The sequence below is a fragment of the Bombina bombina genome, chromosome 1, assembly GCF_027579735.1.
Source record: "Bombina bombina isolate aBomBom1 chromosome 1, aBomBom1.pri, whole genome shotgun sequence".
NCBI lineage: Eukaryota > Metazoa > Chordata > Amphibia > Anura > Bombinatoridae > Bombina > Bombina bombina.
In genome coordinates, this window is record NC_069499.1 from 599,001,766 (window position 1) to 599,024,680 (window position 22,915).

The window sequence follows — 22,915 nt, forward strand, 5'->3', positions numbered from 1 at the left end:
ACATTATATATATATATATATATATATATATATATATATATATATATATATATATATATATATATATATATATATGTGTGTGTGTATATATATATATATATATATATATATATATATACATACATACACACACACTGCAGGGATTATTCCTGTATACTATAAAGTAGGCTATTGTGGCAGCAATTGTAAGCAAATAGGTATTTATATTGTTATATTGCAAGTATATACTGGGGTATATGCTTGTATGCATAATGAGTATATACTGTAGTTTGGTATATTTCTATTTATCCATTATGTATACATATGTATACATAATAAATGCCCATAATTTAAAGACAGATGAGAATACTCCTGGTGTACATGTAAGAAAGGATAGTTTATATTTTATAGATATATATCTGACCTCTCCTTTGTTCCCATCTAATGACATCATTGCAGACCAAATCTGGAATGAGTAGCGTAGGTTGTATATGCTGACTGGCTGTACAGTGACTCCAAGCTCACGTTCCAGGTGTTCAACAAGCTGTGGAAACAAAGCAAGGCAAGATTTAGGATAGGTGACATGAGACCCAAACAGATGACAATGGGAGAAAGAAATCTAAAAAATGAGGGGGAATTTTTTTCATAAAACATTTGTTCAACTCGCATATGTTCAAGTGGTACCTCCATGTTTCATTTATTTGTTCAGAATACAAATACTGCAGTCTGAACTTCTATGTTGAAACCTAAAACATTCAGTCATTGTTACTCTCTAACATATGCCTTCTTTTTGTTTATAGTTTCTTCTTGCATCTCCAGTTCTAAACATTCTCCATTTCCCTTGGTCATTTCTCCCTTCTCACTCACTCAATTCTCTTGTCTCTGTCCCTACACTATTCCTCCTCTCTGCCGACTCTTCTGGTTCCTTATTATTCTTCCTCAATCTGTAATCTTCATTTATGTTGCTTGTCTTTGTTTTCAACCTTGCCTTGGCTCCTTCTTCATCTCTGTACCCCCATCATCTTCTCATGGCCTAATCTCCAGTTTGTGTGACTCTTTCTCACCCCACCCCTTCTTATCCTCCTATCTGTCCACTTCTATTCTCTAACTCCTCACTCACTCCATACTCTACTACACCATACTTTTCCTATTCGGTTTCTGCTCTCTTAACTCATTCTTCTACACTACACAATTTTCTTACCTGTCTTTGTGCCTGAACAAGTTCTTTATCGACATGTGACACAAATATACTCCCACCATCATTCTCCATAGAGAAGAACCTTAGTTTGCGCAGAGACACCTCTTGATCAAGAGAAAGTCTGAAATACAAAGAGATACCTTCTGAGCCAGAGACATTCTGCTATATATGAATTTGACACATATTACGTCTTTCTCTAATTATTGTTTCTGCTCCCCTAATGTACATAATGACAGCAACTGAGACCTGGAAATGTTGGTGTGCAGTAAAATTAGGTTAAATCACCTTTCTTCACTTTCAGCCAACTAAACACATTCTTCACTCTAGGGTTTTTACTTTATAGGAAGGGACTGTTCCAGATCTGAACAATGGAACCAAGCAGACTATAAAATGTATCTACTATACCTGGGTTTTCATACTAAACAGAACTAGTAATCAGCATATTTAAGGGACAGTCTACTCAAGAATTTTTATTGTTTAAAAAGATAATCACTTTATTACCCATTCTCCAGTTTTGCAGAAACAACACGGTTATATTAATATAATTTTTACCTCTGTGATTACCTTGTATCTAAGTCTCTGCAGACTGCCCCCTTATTTTAGTTCTTTTGACAGTCAGGCATTTTAGCCAATCAGTGCTGACTCCTAGGTAACTCAACGTATATGAGATTAGAGGCGGCCTTCAAGGGCTTAGAAATTAGCACATGAGCCTACCTAGGTTTAGCTTTCAACAAAAAATACTAAGAGAACAAAGAAACTTTGATGATAAAAGTAATTTGGAAAGTTGTTTAAAATTACATGCCCTATCTGAGTCATGAAAGTTAAATTCTGACTAAACTGTCCCTTTAAATCTTACAGACTCACAGAATTTAGGAGACTGGCTCTCAACAAAAAGCTGGCATCTTCCGGATTTATTGTCATGTGCATGGCCCTAAAGTGGGTTCCTGACCCTCATTCATATAGACAACTCCAATATGACTTCAGAATTGAGGACTGATATCAGGGCTGTTGAACTTACCATCAGCATACACTCTCCCCTTCCAATGATATTTCTCAGTTATTTGTCTCATCTTGCAGCGCCTCCCATGGTTCTGGCTGTCACCTACCAGTATTTACTATTACCAACAAAGGCTTTTAGTGTATCATCTCCAACGTGGTCTACTACCGCCCAGCACTTTGTATTATCTCTAGGTGGTTTACCTCGCACCTTTATATCTCATTTTCCAGCAAATTCTCATCACCTGATTGTCTTTTCCTAGCACTTTCCCCTGTTGATAAGTTCTCTTCTCAGGTTAAAGATGTCAGTCATTGAAAATACCGTCTATACCCTGCACTTCCTAGTAATCTTTCTCATCTCTTATCAAACTCTGTCAGAGACTTTCTAACCTTCAACCACTCTATCTCACCAGCTAGTGGCCTCCTACACTTACCAGCACTCTCTAAATGTTCCCGTCACTTTTTCACCTCCCCTTTGTCTGTCTTACATCCCACTGATCTCACTTTTTAATGCCGTCTCCAGCCATAACTTTCAGGACCGCAGGCAAATCACTTGCATATCTACACATTGGTCCTGTGCAGAGGAACTCAGTGCGACATCCTTGAGCATCTGGGAACTGACCTTCATTAGGAACAATTCCTGTAAGTAGAGAGCACAAAGGGAGGTGAGAATAAATACAAGCGTGTGTGTTCATTGTATATCTGCCAACATAAACAGTTGTATTGTTTCTAAAACATTAACTGTGTTTTGATTAATGTGAGTATGAAAAATAATGAAGTAGCCAATTCAGGGTCTTTATTTCTGTAAAGCAGTTTTAGTAAACAAAGAAATACATTTTGTAATAGTAAAGAAAATGGAGTGATATCACATATAAGATTCTAAAGTCACAAGAATAATGTAATTCAATATTCCCAAGTAATTTAAAGCAGGCTTCATTTAGCTAGCTAATCACTGGAATATTATATAAACTTAATATTGAAGAAATAAAAAGCAAAATGACAGGAATCACCAGATCCCTTCACATCTAAAGAATAATGTAGACAATGCTGAATATTATATGGTAAAGAAATTGTGTGTACAAAGCGCCTAAATAAAAGGCTGAGGTGACCGTGTCTGTGTGGTCTTCACTAATAAGATGTTGATATCTATATAACAATTATATCCACAGTGTGTAGTCAACTTGGTGTATTTCTGATTCAGTAGAAACTGTTTGGAATTCAAGGATATAGTTTATAATTCAAAACGTATGGATACAATTTATTAATATACAATAAATAAAAATCATGGATCCATGTTGATATAAACCAGTTAAAACGATAAAGAACAATGTGGTATAAAAATGTTTTAAAATTATGTAGGAGGATTCAAAATAATAAAGGGTCAGACAATGTGAATAGGGGTTCGAGCAAACAGACTGATCTGCTAGTCTCTCTACAATCTCCACCTCTTGAATGAGAATCTCTTATAAACCCTCTGTACTGGAATAGCTGCTATTGCTATAATAATAGCGTATCTCCTATACTTGACCAAAGGTGTTGTGTGCACAAATAAATAGTGTGCACAAATGGATTGTATGCACAAATAAATCAATACAGTTGTGAGGTGAACACAAAGCAATACTCAAGTGATACAATTTTTAAATAAAGTCAAGAGTGTTAAATACTTAGGTAGGTGATTGTCAAAAAAATGGGTAAAAGGACGTGCAAACACTCAAAAGTGAAAATTCAAAACATTGTCAAAGGAAAAATATCAGGAAAAAATATATGCAAACAATCAATATGTTAGAAAATATTGGATGCAAACAGTCAATTGTGAAAAATTGGGATACAAAGTGAAGAAATGGAAAAATACTAATCATGATTGAAATAATAAAGTAAAATTAAAAATTGAAAAATAAGGTCAGTGTTATAAATCCAATAATAGAGTAAAAAACAAAGTAGTCTTGATAAAGGCCTTAGTCCAGGCCGAAACTTGTTGACAATTAGCTGGTAAGCACATTTCTAATATTGATACGTTTGAACAATCTACATTATTGCTTTTTAAATTCCACAGGAACATTCAGGAAGTACATTGGAAAATCCATGAGATCACTAGGACCCAGCACGGGGATTCTCACCACCAAGAAATCAAGTTTGTTTTTCACTCTATTATTGGATTTATAACACTGACATTATTTTTTAATTTTACTTTATTATTTCAATCATGATTAGTATTTTTCCACTGACAATTTTTTCACTATTGACTGTTTGTCTGCTTGAACCCCTACACACATTGTCTGACTCTTTATTATTTTGAATCCTCCTACATCATTTTATAACATTTTTATACCACATTGTTCTTTATCGTTTTAACTGGTTTATATTATCATGGATCCATGATTTTAATTTATTGTATATTAATAAATTGTATCCTTGAATTTTGAATTATAAACTGTATCCTTGAATTCCAAACGGTTTCTTCTGAATCAGGATTACACCAAGTTGACTACACACTGTGGATATAATTGTTATATAGATATCAACATCTTATTAGTGAAGACCACACAGACACGGTCTAATTCCTATAGTCACCTCAGCCTTTTATTTAAGCGCTTTGTACACACAATTTATTTTCTATTCTTTCCCTTTTGGCCAGCTAGGTGGCCTTTTGGTCAGAGCTAGTGATGCATTTCTCCTTGGCGCTTAGTCTTGAATCCATTATTTGAATATTATACAGTCAATACTTCTTAACAATAAAGAAACAAACAAAAAGAAGTGAGTATAATTAATTGCACAGAAAACAATGTCAAAAGTCCCATGACTTTGTATTAGCACAATACCACTGAATCCAGGCACAGGAAAAAAAAAAATCTTATTGCACAAATTATAATTAAATACATTTATGTTAAATTATGCAATTAATTTGTGCTTTGGATAGAAGAAAATGAAAATATTAATTGTCCCCACCTGGCTACTTCATAATGCTATCATGGTTGGCAACATTTTCCGTGAAGAGCACTGATAATAGAAAACTAATACACAGGTACATATTAACTCTGCACCAGAAATAGGTGAAATCAAGCTATTTTAAACCATAATAGAAAGACATTCAACGTATCTTTAAGAAATTAAAAGAAATAAATGAAGGCTCAACACCTGGGACTATCTTCTCCTCTCCCAAATACACAGGAATACATAAATTATGCTTACCTGATAATTTAATTTCCATCTGTGGGAGGAGACTCCACTGCTTCATTTATTACTTGTGGGAATTAAGAACCTAGCCACCAGGAGAAGGCAAAAACACCCCAGCCAAAGGCTTAAATACCTCCCCCACTCCCCTCATCCCTCAGTCATTCTGCCGTGGAAACAAGGAAAAGTATCAGGGTATAAATGGTGCCAGAAGAATAATACTAAATTTAGGTCCGCCCACCAGAGAAACGGGCAGGAGCAGTGGACTCTCCTCCCAGAGATGGAAATGAAATTGTCAGGTAAGCATAAATTATGTTTTCCATCTTAATGGGAGGAGAGTCCACTGCTTCATTCATTACTTGTGGGAACAAATACCCAAGCTCAAGAGGACACTGAATGAAAAAACCGAGAGGGTAAAATGAGGTGGACCATAAACTGAGGGAACCACAGCCTGCAGAACCTTTCTCCCAAAAGCTGCTTCCGCCGAAGCAAAAACATCAAACTTGTAAAAGTATGTAAGGAGGACCAAGTAGCGGCCGTACAAATCTGCTCCATAGAAGCCTCATTCTTAAAGGCCCAATAAGAGGCCACAGCCCTAGTTGAGTGAGCCGTAATCCTCTGAGGAGGCTTATGTCCCATTGTCTCATAGGCCAAACAGATAATGCTCCTCAACCAAAAAGACAGTGTGGAAGAGGCCCTCTGCCCCCTGCGCTTCCCTGAATACACCACAAATAAAGACGAAGTCTGAAGTCCTTTGTGGCCTGAAGATAAAACTTCAATGCCCGAACCACATCCAAGTTATGAAGTAACCTTTCCTGAGATGAAGAAGGGTTAGGACACAAGAAAGGAACTACTATTTCCTGATTGATATTATGATTCGACACAACCTTAGGGAGAAACCCCAATCCAGTGTGAAAAAACAAATAAGGTGGCTCATATTTCAAAGCCGCTAACTCAGAGTCTCTGCAAGCTGATGTGAAAGCCATTAGGAATAGAACTTTCCAGCGAATGCATAAGCTCAAAGAGAGCCCTCTGCAAAATCTTAACAACCAAGTTTAAGCTCCAAGAAGGAGCCAAATTTCTAAAGACAGGTCTGATCCTAACCAGAGCCTGAACAAAGGACTGAATATCAGGAAGCTTTACAAGCTTCTTGTGTAATAGCACCGATAAAGCCGAAATCTGTCCCTTTAAAGAACTGGCAGCGAGACCTTTGTCCAGACCATCCTGGAGAAAAGCCAGAATCTTGGATACCCTAACCTTGTTCCAGGGATATCCACGTTCCTCACCCCAGGATAAGTAGGTCCTCCACACCTAATGATAGATGCACCAAGTGACCGGTTTCCTGGCCTGGATGAGAGTATCAATCACTCTCTCAGAAAAGCCTCTCTTGGCAAGACTAGGCGTTCAATCCCCACGCAGTCAGCCTCAGAGAATCAAGATTTTGGTGAAGAAAGGGACCCTGAACAAGCAGATCTCTGTGACAGGGTAACCTCCAATGAGGAGACAATGACATCCCCACCAGATCTGCAAACAACGTCCTCTGTGGTCACAATGGAGCAATCAGAATGGTCAAAGCTTGCTCCTGTTTGATGCGGGCCACCACTCGAGGAAGGAGCATCAACGGTGGAAAAATGTAAATTAGGTTGAACTCCCAAAGCACCGCCAAAGCGTCTATAAGCTCTGCCTGGTGGTCCCTAGACCGCGACCTGTATCTGGGTAGCTTGAAGTTGAGTCTGGAAGCCATGAGGTCTATCTCCGGCATCTCCCATCTGATGCAGATCTCCGCAAACACCTCGGGATGGAGAGACCATTCCCCTGGATGAAACGATTGTCTGCTGAGAAAATCAGCTTCCCAGTTGTCCACACTCGGAATGTGGATCGCTGAGAGTTAACAGTTATGGGTCTCTGCCCATTCCAGAATCCGAGATACTTCCCTCATGGCTAGGGAGCTTCTCGTTCCCCCCTGATGGTTTACGTAAGCCACCTAGGTAATGTTGTCCGACTGGAATCTGATGAATCGGGACGGCCCCAGATGGGGCCAAGCCCTCAGAGCATTGAATATCGCCCGAAGTTCCAGAATATTTATTAGCAGTCAACTCCTCAAGTCCACCTGCCCTGTGCGCTTCTGGCACCCCAAACAGCACCCAATCCTGATAGACTTGCGTCCGTGGTCACAATTTCCCAGGATGGTCTTAAGAAGGATGTCCCCTGGGACAGCTGTCCCGGGCGGGTCCACCAAGAGAGGGATTCCCTCACTCGGCTGTCCAGATAAATCTGTTGGGATAGGTCTGACTGATCACCGTTCCACTGTCTCAACATGCATAACTGAAGAGGTCTGAGATGGAACCTGGCGAATGGAATAACATCTATGCTGGATACCATGAGCCCAATCACCTCCATACAGCTGGCCACAGATATCCAGGAGGAGGTCTGAAGGGCAATACAGTTAGTCATAATCTTGGACCGTCTCTGATCTGTCAAGAAGATCTTCATGGATATGGAATCTATTATCGTAACCAGGAATTCCACCCTGTTGCTGGGGACCAGAGAACTCTTTCCTTCGTTTATCTTCCATCCATGGGATCGAAGGAGAAGAAGAAGAGCCCTCGAGTGATCCTCCGCGAGACAGCAGGACGAAGCTTGGACCAGAATATTGTCCAGACGAGGGGCCACTGCAATACCTCTGGCTCTCGCAACTGCGAGCAGTGCTCCCAGAACCTTTGTAAAGACTCTTAGGGCAGTCACCAGACCAAATGGTAGAGCCACAAACTGGTAGTGTTGGTCCAGAAATGCGAATCTCAGGACCTTGAAGTGGTCCTTGTGGATTGGCACGTGAAGGTAAGCATCCTTCAGGTCTATTGTCGTCATAAATTGTCCCTCTTAACTAGGGGCAGAATCGATCTGATCGTCTCTATTTTGAACGATTGGACTGACAGAAACTTGTTTAGGCACTTTTGGTCCAGAATTGGGTGAAACGAGCCCTCCTTCTTTGGAACCACAAAAAGGTTTGAATAATACCCCAAACCTCTTTCTGCTAGAGGGACTGGGGCGATAACTCGGAGAGGAGAGATCACTCACTAAACCTAGGAAGAAGTCTCTCTTCTCTGGTCTTGAAGATAGGTTTGACAGGAGGAATCTGCCCCTGGGCGGATGAGGCTTGAATTCTATTCTGTAGTCTACCAAACAGCTCAATTAATTTAAACACTGCCAATATGGACGTCACTGGATTAGTGAGCAGTATGGTGATGTCAGCAAAAAGTGCAATTTTTTAATGGTCCTGTCTGAGCCAAAGTTTCCATTATCATAGCAAATATGAGTGGGGATAGCCCTTACTAGTTCGTTAGATATATGAATTTTCAGGGAACAAAACCCCACAACTGTGACCTTGGCATGAGGCCCTGAATACAAAGCTCTGATCGCTGTAACGTAGAAGTCTGGTAAGCTAAATATCAGCAAAACCTCCCATAGGTAATTCCATCTGACTCTGTGAAACACCTTTTCTGCATCTAATGACAGGTCCACCACTCTGATCCCCCTTGCTTGCTATCCATAAAGATATTCATTAGCCTAAGGGTATTATCTAGGACTTGTTGGCCCACTTTGAACCCCACCTGATCTACATGCAAGATGGAAGGGAGGAGTTAAACCAACCGATTGGGGATGAGCTTTGAATATAGCTTAAATGTTGACATTTATCAAAGAAATAGATCTATGACTGTTTCATTGACAGACATCTTTCCCTAGTTTTGGTATTGTCAGGATGAAAGCATCCAATAATTCCTGGCTAGAATGTAACCTTGGGGCAATAAGTGCACATAGTCTCTTATAAAAGGTTCCAGTAAACCCATCAACTCCTGGCACCTTATTAATCAAGCATCATCTCCCAATACAGGTAGATAAAGAGATCTTAAAAAAATTGTAATATCTACAATGAGCGCAACATCTCCTCCCCCAAAAGTCTTAATATGATACAATTTTTACCAATAATAGACAAATGCTTTGTCAATCTCAGCAGGAGCACATCTCCTCCCTCAAAAGTCTTAATATTATACAATTATTCATAAAAAGAGAAAAATGCTTTGCCACTCTCAGCAGGTGCATATACCATTTTCCCCACACTATTCCACCCCTGGAAATCTTGCATGTGCTATTTTGCCCTTTAATTTTGTTGCTAGAAGTATCTCCGCTTTATTGCTCTTAAAATACATTAATTATTTGAATCACTTTTTCTATTTTCCTCTCTTTTATTTGCATTCTCAACTTAGTTATCACATCAGCTTTAGCAGGGGTAGGATTATCTTTATTTAAACTCTCCTTCTGTCAGAGCTCACACATCAATTGGCCTAATGGTCCACCTCTCTCTTTCCTACGCCACTCTATACATAATCCCCTGATGTACGTCTTAGGTGCCACCCACCAGAGAAAGAGAGAGATAGAGAGAGAGATCACTCTCTCCTGCATGTAAGAATAGTAAACTTCAAATTGCAATTAAATAAAACAGCAGCCAAAAATACAGTTCAAAAAGAAAATGGGTAAAAAAGGATAACAAATCCAATGTTTAAAGAGGGGGGCTAGTATACTAACTATCACTTAGGTGATAAAATATAGCCGCTCAGCCAGAAACTAAAAACAAAAGGCAATGCAATGATATTCAGAATATTCAAAATAACATGCTGCAATAGAAGCAGTCCCAAATGTATCAAGCAGTGTGTGTGTGTGTGGGGGGGGGGCAAAGAGAAGAGTTGGGGGGGAGGAGACAAGAGTGAAAAACGAGGAAAGTAAAACTAGAGTGAGAGGGAAAAAAAGGAGGGTGTGGGGGGTGGCAAAATGCCGAAAACAAGTGGGCCCAAACTCCTAATCCTCCCCAGCAGCCAGCAGTTAAATCTGAAGGAAATACAAAGTAGCCTCAGCAAATTCAAGCCATAACTAATGAAATGGTACATGTTGATGACATATCAGTCCTAGCAGTGATGTAAAGACATTGATTTAGAATATTAAAGGGCCATAATACCCAAATGTTTAAACACTTGAAAGTGATGCAGCATAGCTGTAAAAAGAAAATATCACCTGAACATCTCTATGTAAAAAAGAAAGATATTTTACCTCAAAAGTTCCTCAGTAGCCACCTCCCATTGTAAAGGATTTCTAAGCAGCATATTAGTATGTCTGTCCCGGGACAACTGAAAGGATGAGCTTCGTGCACCCTCATATTATTTCACCAATCAGGTAAAGGAAGCTTACTATGAAATCTCATGAGAGTTAAGTCAAATCTCATGAGATCACAGTAAGAGTTCATGACCTCAGCACTGCTGATGCTGAATGGCTGCTGTTCATTTCTTCATTTTTTTTAATTTTTTTACCTGCAGCTGGGAGCAGCCGAGTATAACTTTTTACACAGAACTTACTCTGCTGAGCTGAGGAGATTGTGAGGTAAAATATCTTCCTTTCTTACATAGAGATGCTCAGGTGATATTTTCCTGTCAGCTTTTTACAGTTATACTGCATCAGATTCAAATGATTTAGCATATGAGTATTATGTCCCTTTAAGTAAACCTTAAACATAGTAATAGGAATCACATATATCAGCACATCAACTTAACTGGAGACCCCATCAGAGATCTATGCTGCTTACTAGGAGTCTGCATCCGCAGCAAGGGGTTCCCTTCCTCTGCTTTTGCCCTAAGTTCCTTTGTAAATTCTGATGAACTCCTTTGACTCTCTGAAAGGTTGAAGGTCCATTGTTTCAGAAGCTCCATCCCTTTAGCGGGCGTACCAGCCACAAAGAGACTGCCATATTGATAAATTAGCAATTTGGTTGAATATTACCATCTGTATTTAGCCCCTTATCTCAAAGGGCTATTGTGACTTCATGAAAAGTTCCTCTCTTCTGCAGGGTGTATTGTGAAAGATCAGGAAAAATGTGGACATATTGGAGCCAGTCAAGAAGGGAAGGGTTAGCAAAGGAGGCTTTCAGGATATGCAGAGTCTCTGAATTGTGAAAAGCTCACTATTTCTTTCATAGCCTTCTCCTCGATAGCTTTAGGTTTAAAGTGATCCACAAGAGATTTCCTATTTGGTGAGGCAAAATGGGATTTTTACTTCAGGCTGTGTAGGATTATATAATAAAATTACTTCTCTTAGGCATTTACCAGAAAGATATGGAATCTGAGTTTTCAGAGAATTACACAGGCAAGAGTGTGGCAGCTGTCCATGCAAACTCCCAACACGGTTTAGGGACTTACCCACTAGGGGCGTAATAAGGAAAGGGACTAAGGCATATACCCATTAAGGGCTAGCAAAACAGTAAGGGTGGCGCAAGAAGCAGCAGGCCTTTAAAAGAACAGATCACAAGGTAGGGCTATTCTCTTACCGGTTCCACATGTCACAAATGGGCATCCTAGATAGTCCCCTGGCCAACACAGGCAATGTTAATATTAGTCTGTGGACATAATTAGATGCAATGATCTTAGGAAACTAAACTCCAGCACTAGTAAGGGACTTACCCACTAGGGGCAAGTGAAGGGAGTATGGTCAGTGACTAATACCCATTAAGGGCCAGTAAAACTCCCAACAGCTGTGGAAAAGTGACAGGTGAGTAAGCAGAGGGTTGGTAATATATGGTACAGCTTTTACTTACAGTGCGTCCATTTGTTAGTAGGTTCTCAGGGTAGAACTCACATGGGCCTCCAACTACCATTGCCTTGTATGTGTAAAGCGGGAGTCAAAACAACCCTATGTACCACCGACTGATGTTCCCCCAAGGCAAGAGGTGCCCCAGCTCATGTTGTTTTTAATGTGGCAGAGAGGTTAAACTTTATCATGCCTGCAGTAGGCCTCAACCCTTTAGCGCTGTTCTCTCCTCTCTATACCATTTAGCTTAGATAATCAGCAGGTCAGGTTCAAGGATTTCTCTGTGTCCACACTAGAGACATGTATAAAAACATAATTTATGCTTACCAGATAAATTCCTTTCCTTCCGGATAGGTAGAGTCCAAGGCTTCATTCCTTACTGTTGGGAAATACAACACCTGGCCACCAGGAGGAGACAAAGACACCCCAGCCAAAGGCTTAAATATCCCTCTCACTTCCTCATTACCCCAGTCATTCTGCCGAGGGAACAAGGAAAACTAGGAGAAATATCAAGGTATAAATGGTACCAGAAGAATAAGATAAATAATAGGGGGCCATGGACTCTCCCATGGACCGATAAGACAAAACGTGCAGGGGCCATGGACTCTCCCTATACGGAAGTAAAGGAATTTATCTGGTAAGAATAAATTATGTTTTCCTTCCTAAGATAGGGAGAGTCCACGGCTTCATTCCTTACTTTTGGGAAAACTATACCCAAGCTCCAGGGGACACTGAATGAATAACGGGAGGGAACAAAAAGGAAGAGGTGGACCCTATACTGAGGGCACCACAGCCTGCAAAACTTTTCCCCCGAAAGCTGCTTCAGCCAAAGCAAAAACATCAAACTAGTAAAAATTAGAAAAAGCATGTTAGGAGGACCAGATAGCCGCCTTACAAATCTGATCCATAAAGGCCTCGTTCTTAAAGGCCCAAGAGGAAGCCACTGCTCTAGTAGAATGAGCCGTTATCCTCTCAAGAGGATGATGTCCCGCTGTCTCGTAAGCTAAGTGGATGACACTCCTTAACCAAAAAGATAGGGAAGTTGAAGTAGCCTTCTGCCCCTTCCGCTTCCCCGAATAGACAACAAAGAGGAAAATTGTCTAAATTCCTTAGTAGCCTGAAGATAGAACTTCAAGGTGCGAAACACATCCAAATGGTGAAGTAAACGTTCCTTCGATGAAAAAGGATTAGGACACAAGGAAGGAACCACAATCTCTTGATTGATGTTGCGATCTGACACAACTTAAGAAAACCTAATTTAATACGTAAAAAACTGCCTTATCTGCATGAAAAATCAGATAAGGGAACTTACATCGCAAAGCAGAGATCTCAGAAACTCTACATGCAGAGGCAATAGCCACTAAAAAGAGAACCTTCCAAGATAACAATTTAATGTCAACGGAATGCAGAGGCTCAAACATAGCTTGTTGCAAAACACAAAGAACAAGATTTAGGCTCCAATGAGGAGCCCCAGATCTAAACACAGGTCTGATCCTAATCAGAGCCTTAACAAAGGACTGCAAGTCTGGAAGCTCAGCCAGCCTCTTGTGCAATAAAACCTACAGGGCCGAAATCTGTCCTCTCAGGGAACTAGCAGAAAGGCCCTTCTCAAGTCCATCCTGGAGAAAATATAAGATCCTGGCAACCTTAACTCTGTGCCAGGAAAACTCACGCTCTTCACACCAGAATAAGTAGTTCCTCCACCCTTTGTGGTAGATACGTTGAGTAACTGGTTTACGAACATGAATAAGAGTATCAACAACATTCTCAGAGAAACCTCTCTTTGCTAAGACTAAGTGTTCAATCTCCACGCAGTCAGCCTCAGAGAATCTAGATTTTGATGAACAAATGGACCTTGTAACAGCAGGTCTCAGCGACAAGGTAACTTCCACGGAGGAGATGAGGACATCCCCACTAGATCCGCGAACCGCGGCCACGATGGAGCAATCAGGATTACTGATACCCGCTCCTGCTTGATGCGGGCCACCACTCGAGGAAGAAGTGGTAATGGAGGAAAAAGATATAGGAGTTTGAACCTCCAGGCCACTGCTAGTGCATCTATTAGATCCGCTTGGGGATCCCTCGACCTCAACCTGTACCAGGGTAGCTTGGTATTGAGACGGGACGCCATGAGATCTATCTCTGGCATCCCCCACTTGCTGCATATCTCTGCAAACACCTTGGGATGGAGAGACCATTCCCCTGGGTGGAAGGATTGCCTGCTGAGAAAATCCACCTCCCAGTTTTCCACACCCGGAATGTGGATCGCTGACAGCGAACAGCTGTGGGCCTCCGCCCACTCCAGAATCTGAGCTACTTCCTTCATCGCCAAGGAACTTCTCGTTCCCCCCTGAAAGTTAATGTAAGCCACCGAGGATATATTGTCTGATTGGAATCTGATTAACTGGGACAAACCCAGAAGCGGCCAAGCCTTCAAGGCATTGAAGATTGCCCGTAGTTCCAAAACTGATCAGGAGGGAGGACTCCTCCTGAGTTCACAACCCCTGTGCCTTCCTGGCACCCCAAACAGCTCCCCATCCGGATAGGCTTGTGTCTATAGTCACAATCTCCCAGGATGGTCTTAAGAAGCACGTCCCTCGGGACAGATTATCTGGACAGAGCTACCACAAGAGAGCGATTCTCTTGACTGGCTGTCTAATACAATCTGTAGAGAAAGATCAGAATGATCACCGTTCCACTGTCTGTCTAAGCATGCACAGTTGTAAAGGTCTGAGACGGAACCTGGCAAAATGAATGATGTCCATGCAGGACACCATGAGACCAATTACCTCCATACACTAAGCCAAAGAGGGACTCAAGGAGGTCCAGAGGGCAAGACATGCCGAAGTTAGCTTGCAACATCTCTGGTCTGTAATAAATATCCTCATGGATATGAAGTCTATTATAGCACCCAGGAATTCCACCCTGGTACTTGGGATAAGAAAACTCTTTTCCAAGTTTATCTTCCATCCATGTGATCGAAGAAGACTCAGAAGGGACTCAGAGTATTCTTCCATAAGATGACAAGATGGTGCTTGCACCAGAATATCATCCAAGTATGGGGCTACAGTAATACCCTGAGTTCTGGCAATGGCTAGAAGAGCCCCCAAAACCTTTGTAAGGATTCTTGGAGCTGTAGCTAGGCCAAACGGAAGGACAATGAACTGGAAGTGCTGGTCCAGGAATGCAAACCTCAGGAACTGAAAGTGTTCCCTGAAGATTGGAACATAAAGGTAAGCATCCTTCAGATCTATAGTGGTCATAAACTGGCCTTCCTGAACTAAAGGAAGGATGGACCTTATCGTCTCCATCTTGTAGGAAGGGACACTGAGAAATTTGTTTAAGCACTTTAGGTACAGAATTGGGCGGAAAGTTCTCTCCTTCTTTGGGACCACTAAAAGGTTTAAATAAAACCCCAAACCTCTTTCTTCGATGGGCACCAGGACAACAACTTCTAAGGAGGATAGGTCCTGAACGCACCCTAGAAAAGCATCCCTCTTTTCTGGTCTGTAGACAGGTGCGAGAGTAGAAATCTGCCCCTGGGTGGATGAAATTTGAAGCCTATCTTGTATCCCTGAGTACGACCTCCAGGACCCATGGATCCTGTACGTCCCTGAACCAAGCGTTAGAAAAAAAGAGACAGACAATCTGCCCCCTACACAATCCAATCCCAGATCGGGGGCCGCCCCTTCATGCCGATTTGTTTTTGGCGGTGTTCTTATTCTGCTTAGACTTATTCCAGGACTGAGCCGGCTTCCTCTTGGGTTGCTCGGGCTTGGAGAAGGATTGTCGTTGGGATTTGTCAGAATGAAAGGAATGAAAATTAGAAGATTATCATCCCTTAGACTTGTTCTTCTTATCTAGCAGTATGAAAGCACCCTTGCCTCTGGTGACCGTAGAAATAATGGAGTCCAGGCCTGGACCAAATAAAATCTTTCCCTTGAAGGGAAGAGAAAGGAGTCTGGACTTAGAAGTCATATCCGCAGACCAAGACTTCAACCAGAGTGCCCGGTGGGCTAGGACCGCAAATCCAGAGGCCTTTGCATTTAGACAAATAATTTGCATGTTCACATCACAGATAAAAGAATTAGCAATTCTCAGAGCTTTAATTCTGTCTTAAATATCCTTGAGGGGAAACTCCACCTCAATGAGTTCCAACAAAGAGTTGCACCAGTAGGTAGATGCTCTGGAAACCGCGGCAACTGCAGCCTCCGGTTGAAATAAAAATCCTATATGTTGAAACATCTTTCTCAGAATGGTTTCCATTTTCTTATCTATCGGCTCTCTGAACGAAGAACTGTCCTCAAGAGATATATGAGTATGTTAAGCAAGTGTAGAGATAGCACAATCCACCTTAGGAATGGAGCCCCACAAATCCAGTTGAGAGTCCAGGACCAGGAACAACTTTTTAAAAAGTAGACGAGGGGGAAAAGGAAGATCTAATTCTTTCCCGTTTGTTGTTAAAAATGTTCGCCATTTTAACCGACACAGGTAAAGTCAAAGGAACTCTCCTGTCTTCGTAAACTCTGTCTAATTTAGGTATCATAGGTTCTTCAGGCAGCGCGGCCTCTGAAACCTCTAAGGTAGACAGAAACTACTTTCATAAAAAAATGCAAGTGCTCAATTTTAAATCTAAAGGACGGTTCCTCCGCAGCAGGAGGCTTAGACGCTAAGGACTCTGACCCTGAAAGTTCACCCTCTGAAGCTACAGAGGTTAACTCATCATCGGATAACTGGGACATAATAGCTAAATCCTATCATGACGAAAGGCAAAGAATGACTGAGGTAATGAGGAAGTGGGATATTTAAGCCTTTGGCTGGGGTGTCTTTGCCTCCTCCTGGTGGCTAGGTGTTGTATTTCCCAACAGTAAGAAATGAAGCCGTGGACTCTCCAGAAGGAAATTACTCATTTTTGGCCATCAAACGCGTCTAATCACTGCACTAGCTAGCCCAGCCCCCAAAGTGAATACAATTTGAACAAGAAGTGTTTATCACACTATCTGGAATAAAGGCATTACTACTTGGTAATGCCTATTGCAGTCATGTAGTACATAGCTGGATGTTTTGCTGGCTAGGCCCAAACTTTCTACCCATGTCTACTTATTGACATAGTCAATGATATACTCATATGAATACTGACAAAAAAAGGTATAAGAATAATGGAAGATCTTATTTGGATGAATAAGATTAGATAAGCATAAAGTAAGCATATTAAAGGACCATTAAATACAGTATAATAGCATTATTAACAAACACACAATAAAAAGACATTGCAATAACCCTTACTCTGAATTTCAAATAATCAGTAAAAAAAATTCAGACAAATTAATTTTCCCCCCATTTGTAGGCCCCCTCTATCATGTGATAGCCTTCAGCCAATCACAGACTGATATATATATATATATATATATATATATATATACCCTGTGCACATGCTCAGTAGTAGCTGGAAAGTGTGAATATAAAAAGATTGTGCAAAATTTGATAATAGAAGTAAATTTAAAAGTCTCTTAAAACTGCATGCTCTTTCTGAATCATTAAAGTTTCATTTTGACTTTAGTGGCCCTAAAAATTAGGAGCAGAAGGAGGATGAACTTTTAAGAAATCAACATATGGCGCACATCCACCTCTGGAACTAACACAATTTGAGATTAGCTTTCCAGACAGTGAAGAAGACTGGATAAAGCAGGTGGCTGGGAAAGATTGAATGGGGGGAGGGGGAGATGGGGGGATATACAGAAATGTTCTTGTGACAGATTAGAGCCAGATCATATCACTTTGTAAAACAAGACAATTGGATTCCTCCATCCCAGTTTCTCCTCGATACAAATGTAATTTCATCTACACTCATTGAAGGTCCATACTGGAAGCATTATAAAAAACAGAATTTATGCTTACCTGATAAATTACTTTCACTTGCGGTGTATCCAGTCCACGGATTCATCCTTTACTTGTGGGATATTCTCATTCCCTACAGGAAGTGGCAAAGAGAGCACACAGCAGAGCTGTCCATATAGCTCCCCCTCTAGCTCCACCCCCCAGTCATTCGACCAAAGGTTAGGAAGAAAAAGGAGAAACCATAGGGTGCAGTGGTGACTGTAGTTTAAACAAAAATGTTTTACCTGACTTAAATGCCAGGGCAGGCCGTGGACTGGATACACCGCAAGAGAAAGTAATTTATCAGGTAAGCATAAATTCTGTTTTCTCTTGCAAGGTGTATCCAGTCCACGGATTCATCCTTTACTTGTGGGATACCAATACCAAAGCTTTAGGACACGGATGAAGGGAGGGAACAAGACAGGTACTGTGACAGACCCTTCTGTCAGTACTGAAGGAGTTAACTTTGTTCAGCTTTAAGAAGCTATTTTCTAAAGAAAGGTTTGCTGGCATCAGCTATATTTAAGTTTAAGTGATAAACATTCCCATTGTTCAATCACATCTAGAGAGCAGACGCCCCAGTGATAAGAAATGATCAAGTGTGTCTTGTGTTTAACTTGTTATCTGCTTAAGTAATGTAATTCTATTGTGGCCTGTCAAAGGGCGTTGTCTCTCTATCTAATGTACAATATTCTTTCAACCCCCCAGCTGGGGTCAGACCTGCATAAATACTAGGCATATAGCCTTTAATAAATGGCATTCTGTTTTAAACCTTCAAATGTGGAGCCTGGTCTCATGTTTGAGGAGGGGAATTAGCTGGGTTGTGAGTTGCTGATCTCACATTCAGGGCATCTTCCATCTGGTATTAACCCTTGGTATCCTGTGGGTACCGTAACAATTGGTGGCAAGCGACGGGAGGATCTTTATCGCCCAGAAGAGCAACTACACAAGCCAGTAACCTCAGGAAGAGGGGGATTATTACAATACTGACTAAGATGGAAAGAGTACCAGGGACAGAAGGAACCAATGGGCCCAGCATATCAGACAGAACCCCCGAAGAAGCAAGTTTTGATCGGGTGGTTAAAATAAGACTGGCACATTATGGCCCCAACCCATCTGCGGAAATTATCGACCGGGTCATAGCAGCTGTGGAGGCCAACCTACTTCGCCAAAGCGGCGCTGCAGCAGCCCAAGTCACAGCAACCCCAGTGGAAAAGAGAAAAGTACATTTTGCAGCTTTTAAAAACTTCCTGGAAACAGAAGGAGAGATTGATGGGTACCTTGCGGATTTTGAGAGGCAATGTGCACTACACCAGGTACCCGCAGAGGACTGGGTCACAATATTATCCGGAAAATTATCCGGCCGGGCCAGTGAGGCTTTTCGGGCCATTCCAGATGAGGAAGTTGGGGATTATAATACTGTAAAAGAGGCTCTGCTCTCCAGGTATGCGGTTACACCGGAGGCATACCGGAGGCGGTTCAGAGACACTGTTAAATTAGCTGGTGATTCCTACGTTGAGTGGGCATGTAAGGTGCACCGCACAGCAGCTCACTGGATGGCGGGGTGCCAAGCCGTATCTGGGGAAGAGGTGCTGCAGCTATTCCTGTTGGAACATTGCTTTGACAAGTTATCAGCAGGAGTTAGAGAGTGGGTTCGGGACCGTAAACCCTCCACCCTGCATGAAGCTGCTCGCTTGGCAGATGAGTATACAGATGCCCGCAAACTGGACACTGCTACCACTAAGCCCCCTGCCAGAGTGGAGTACAGACCCCCAGTTACCCCAGCAGCTGCCAGTTACCAACCCCGGCGCACCGCTGTTACGGTACCAACAGGATACCAAGGGTTAACACCAGATGAACAATGTCCTGAATATGGGATCAGCAACTCACAACCCAGCCAGTTTTTCCCCTCAAACATGAGACCAGGCTCCACATTGCAGGTTTAAAACAGAATGACATTTATTAAACGCTATATGCCTAGTATTTATGCAGGTCTGACCCCAGCTGGGGGGTTGAAAGAATATTGTACATTTAGATAGAGAGCAAACGCCCTTTGACATGCCACAATAGAACTACATTACTTAAGTAGATAACAATTTAAACACAAGAAAACAATGCAGTCCATCTTATCAACTAGAAGTCTGACTCTGGAGGTGATTAGACAATGGGAATGTTTATCACTAGACTTAATTAGAGCACACAATAGCTGATGCCAGCAACCTTGTATTTAGAAAATAGCTTCTGAAAGCTGAACAAAGTTAACTCTTTCAGTTCTGACCGAAGGGTCTGTCACATATACATAGCACACAATACAGCCTATAGACAACCTTTCTTACATTATAGTCCAGAAGTGGCTAGGTTTGCCACAATGCTCCCCCAGAACCAAGCCGACATACACAGTCTGATCCCAACGGATCGGCTTGGGGATGTCCGGGGAAGTACTCACAGATCACTTTTCAAGTTCAGTTTGTCTGGATAACCCGTCGGCGTTACCGTTTTGTTTCCCTGGGCGGTAATGGATTGTAAGGTCGAAGGGCTGCAGCGCCAAACTCCAGCGCAGCAGCCTGGCATTGTCCCCGGCCACACGGTTCAGCCACACCAACGGGTTGTGATCTGTGAGTAAGGAAAAAGGTTGTCCATACAGGTACGGCTGCAACTTTGAGGGCCCACACCACGGCCAGGCATTCTTTTTCGATGGAGGCGTAGCTTACGTCACGGGGCAACAACTTTCGGCTCAAGTAAGCTACGGGGTGTTCTCCGCCATCTGCTCCAACTTGGCTCAGCACTGCCCCCCCTTGTGGAACACTCTGGCAGACCGGCTTGACCCTTTGGCGGGTCAACCTGGGGATGACCGGACTAGGAGGTGGTAGGCATGTCAGTTTGCCAGGACAATCCATCTGTATTCCCGTTATGAGAGAGAATTCCTGCCCGTATAAATAAGGGTTCAACTTCTTCAGTGCCCAGACCAGGGCTAAATAGTCCTTCAAAATCTCATCAGCTTCTTTACGAGTTTTTTGTACCTGCTCTTTATAGGTATCCACAATCCCTTCATACTGACATAGGGTGCCCTTGAGTTGCTGCACCTCACTATGAGCCAGCGTCAGCTTTTCCTCCAGTGTCACTAAGTTTGTCTTTAATGTTTCATGTTCCACTCTCAAGCTGGTGTTTTCTGCAGTCTGTCGGTGCAGCTTGTCTAGCAGAGATTCCTGTTCTAAACGTGCTTTTTCCTCTGCACTCCTCTTCTCTCCCGCTAGCACTGTTACATGATTATTTAACGTGACCATTTCATCCTCTACGTGACTCTTCTCCTTCATCAGCGCATTGTAACGGGACTTCCACGTATCAATAGCGGATAGAGATTTACTGAGCTCAGCGTCCTGGGGCTTAGCAGCAGGTGGGTCAGTCTCTGCTGCACGGATCTGGGCACGGGTAGTCACAGGGTTAACATCAGCGGGACCCATGGGAGCATAGGCAGAAACAAGGGGGGCCAAGTTATTTCCAAGGAGAACATCAGCAGGTAAGTCCTTCTTGACCCCCACATTCACAGGTCTAGCGCCCACTCCCCAATCCAAATGTACCCTGGCAACAGGTAGGCGGAACACAGTGCCCCCTGCTACCCTCACAGCCACAGTGTCTCCAGTGTGCTGTTTCTCAGACACCAAGTTCTTTTGAAGCAAGGTCATGGTAGCACCAGTATCCCGTAGACCACTGACCTCCTTCCCATTCACTTTAACCAGTTGCCGGTCATTCCGGTGGGCAGCTTGCACGGGGTCTGCTTCATGTAGGTTGCCCCAGCATTCTGGCGCCTCTACGTAGCGGGCCGCAGGCTGAGGATTACGTGGGATTCCGCAGGCGGGTCTTCTCCAGGACTGTGCTTGGTTCGCTGCGTTTAGGGGACACTCTGGTCTTTTGTGCCCTAGTTGCTTACATCCAAAGCACCAAATAGGTTGTGAGTAGCCCTGCGAATTGAACCGGGCTCTCTGAGGGTAGTTCGTGGCCGGAAGCCGTGTGGTATAGCGGTGCGCCGGGGGTTGGTAACTGGCAGCTGCTGGGGTGACTGGGGGTCTGTACTCCACTCTAGCAGGGGGCTTAGTGGTAGCAGTGTCCAGTTTGCGGGCATCCGTATACTCATCTGCCAGGCGAGCAGCTTCATGCAGGGTGGAGGGTTTACGGTCCCGAACCCACTCTCTAACTCCTGCTGATAACTTGTCAAAGCAATGTTCCAACAGGAATAGCTGCAGCACCTCTTCCCCAGATACGGCTTGGCACCCCGCCATCCAGTAAGATGCTGTGCGGTGCACCTTATATGCCCACTCAACGTAGGAATCACCAGCTAATTTAACAGTGTCTCTGAACCGCCTCCGGTATGCCTCCGGTGTAACCGCATACCTGGAGAGCAGAGCCTCTTTTACAGTATTATAATCCCCCACTTCCTCATCTGGAATGGCCCGAAAAGCCTCACTGGCCCGGCCTGGATAATTTTCTGGATAATATCGTGACCCAGTCCTCTGCGGGTACCTTGTGTAGTGCACATTGCCTCTCAAAATCCGCAAGGTACCCATCAATCTCTCCTTCCGTTTCCAGGAAGTTTTTAAAAGCAGCAGCGCCGCTTTGGAAAAGTAGGTTGGCCTCCACAGCTGCTATGACCCGGTCGATAATTTCCGCAGATGGGTTGGGGCCATAATGTGCCAGTCTTATTTTAACCACCCGATCAAAGCTTGCTTCTTCGGGGGGTTCTGTCTGATATGCTGGGCCCATTGGTTCCTTCGGTCCCTGGTACTCCTTCCATCTTAGTCAGTATTGTAGTAATCCCCCTCTTCCTGAGGTTACTGGCTTGTGTAGTTGCTCTTCTGGGCGATAAGGTTCATCTCGTCGCTTGCCACCAATTGTTACGGTACCAACAGGATACCAAGGGTTAACACCAGATGAACAATGTCCTGAATATGGGATCAGCAACTCACAACCCAGCCAGTTTTTCCCCTCAAACATGAGACCAGGCTCCACATTGCAGGTTTAAAACAGAATGACATTTATTAAAGGCTATATGCCTAGTATTTATGCAGG

The 22,915-nt window shown here is 42.7% G+C and overlaps 1 protein-coding gene across 3 annotated transcripts in view; it reads right to left on the bottom strand.

Annotated features, from left to right (window-relative positions):
- FAAH2 (fatty acid amide hydrolase 2) overlaps positions 1-22,915 on the bottom strand; it is a 59,960-nt gene that overhangs the window by 3,676 nt on the left and 33,369 nt on the right. For all 3 annotated transcript variants that reach the window (XM_053698928.1, XM_053698929.1, XM_053698930.1), the window contains exons 6-8: positions 2,678-2,813; positions 1,181-1,298; positions 404-523 (exon numbers count right to left, since the gene is read on the bottom strand). In XM_053698928.1, the coding sequence (XP_053554903.1) occupies positions 404-523; positions 1,181-1,298; positions 2,678-2,813 (374 nt within the window). The remainder of the gene's footprint in view (positions 1-403; positions 524-1,180; positions 1,299-2,677; positions 2,814-22,915) is intronic.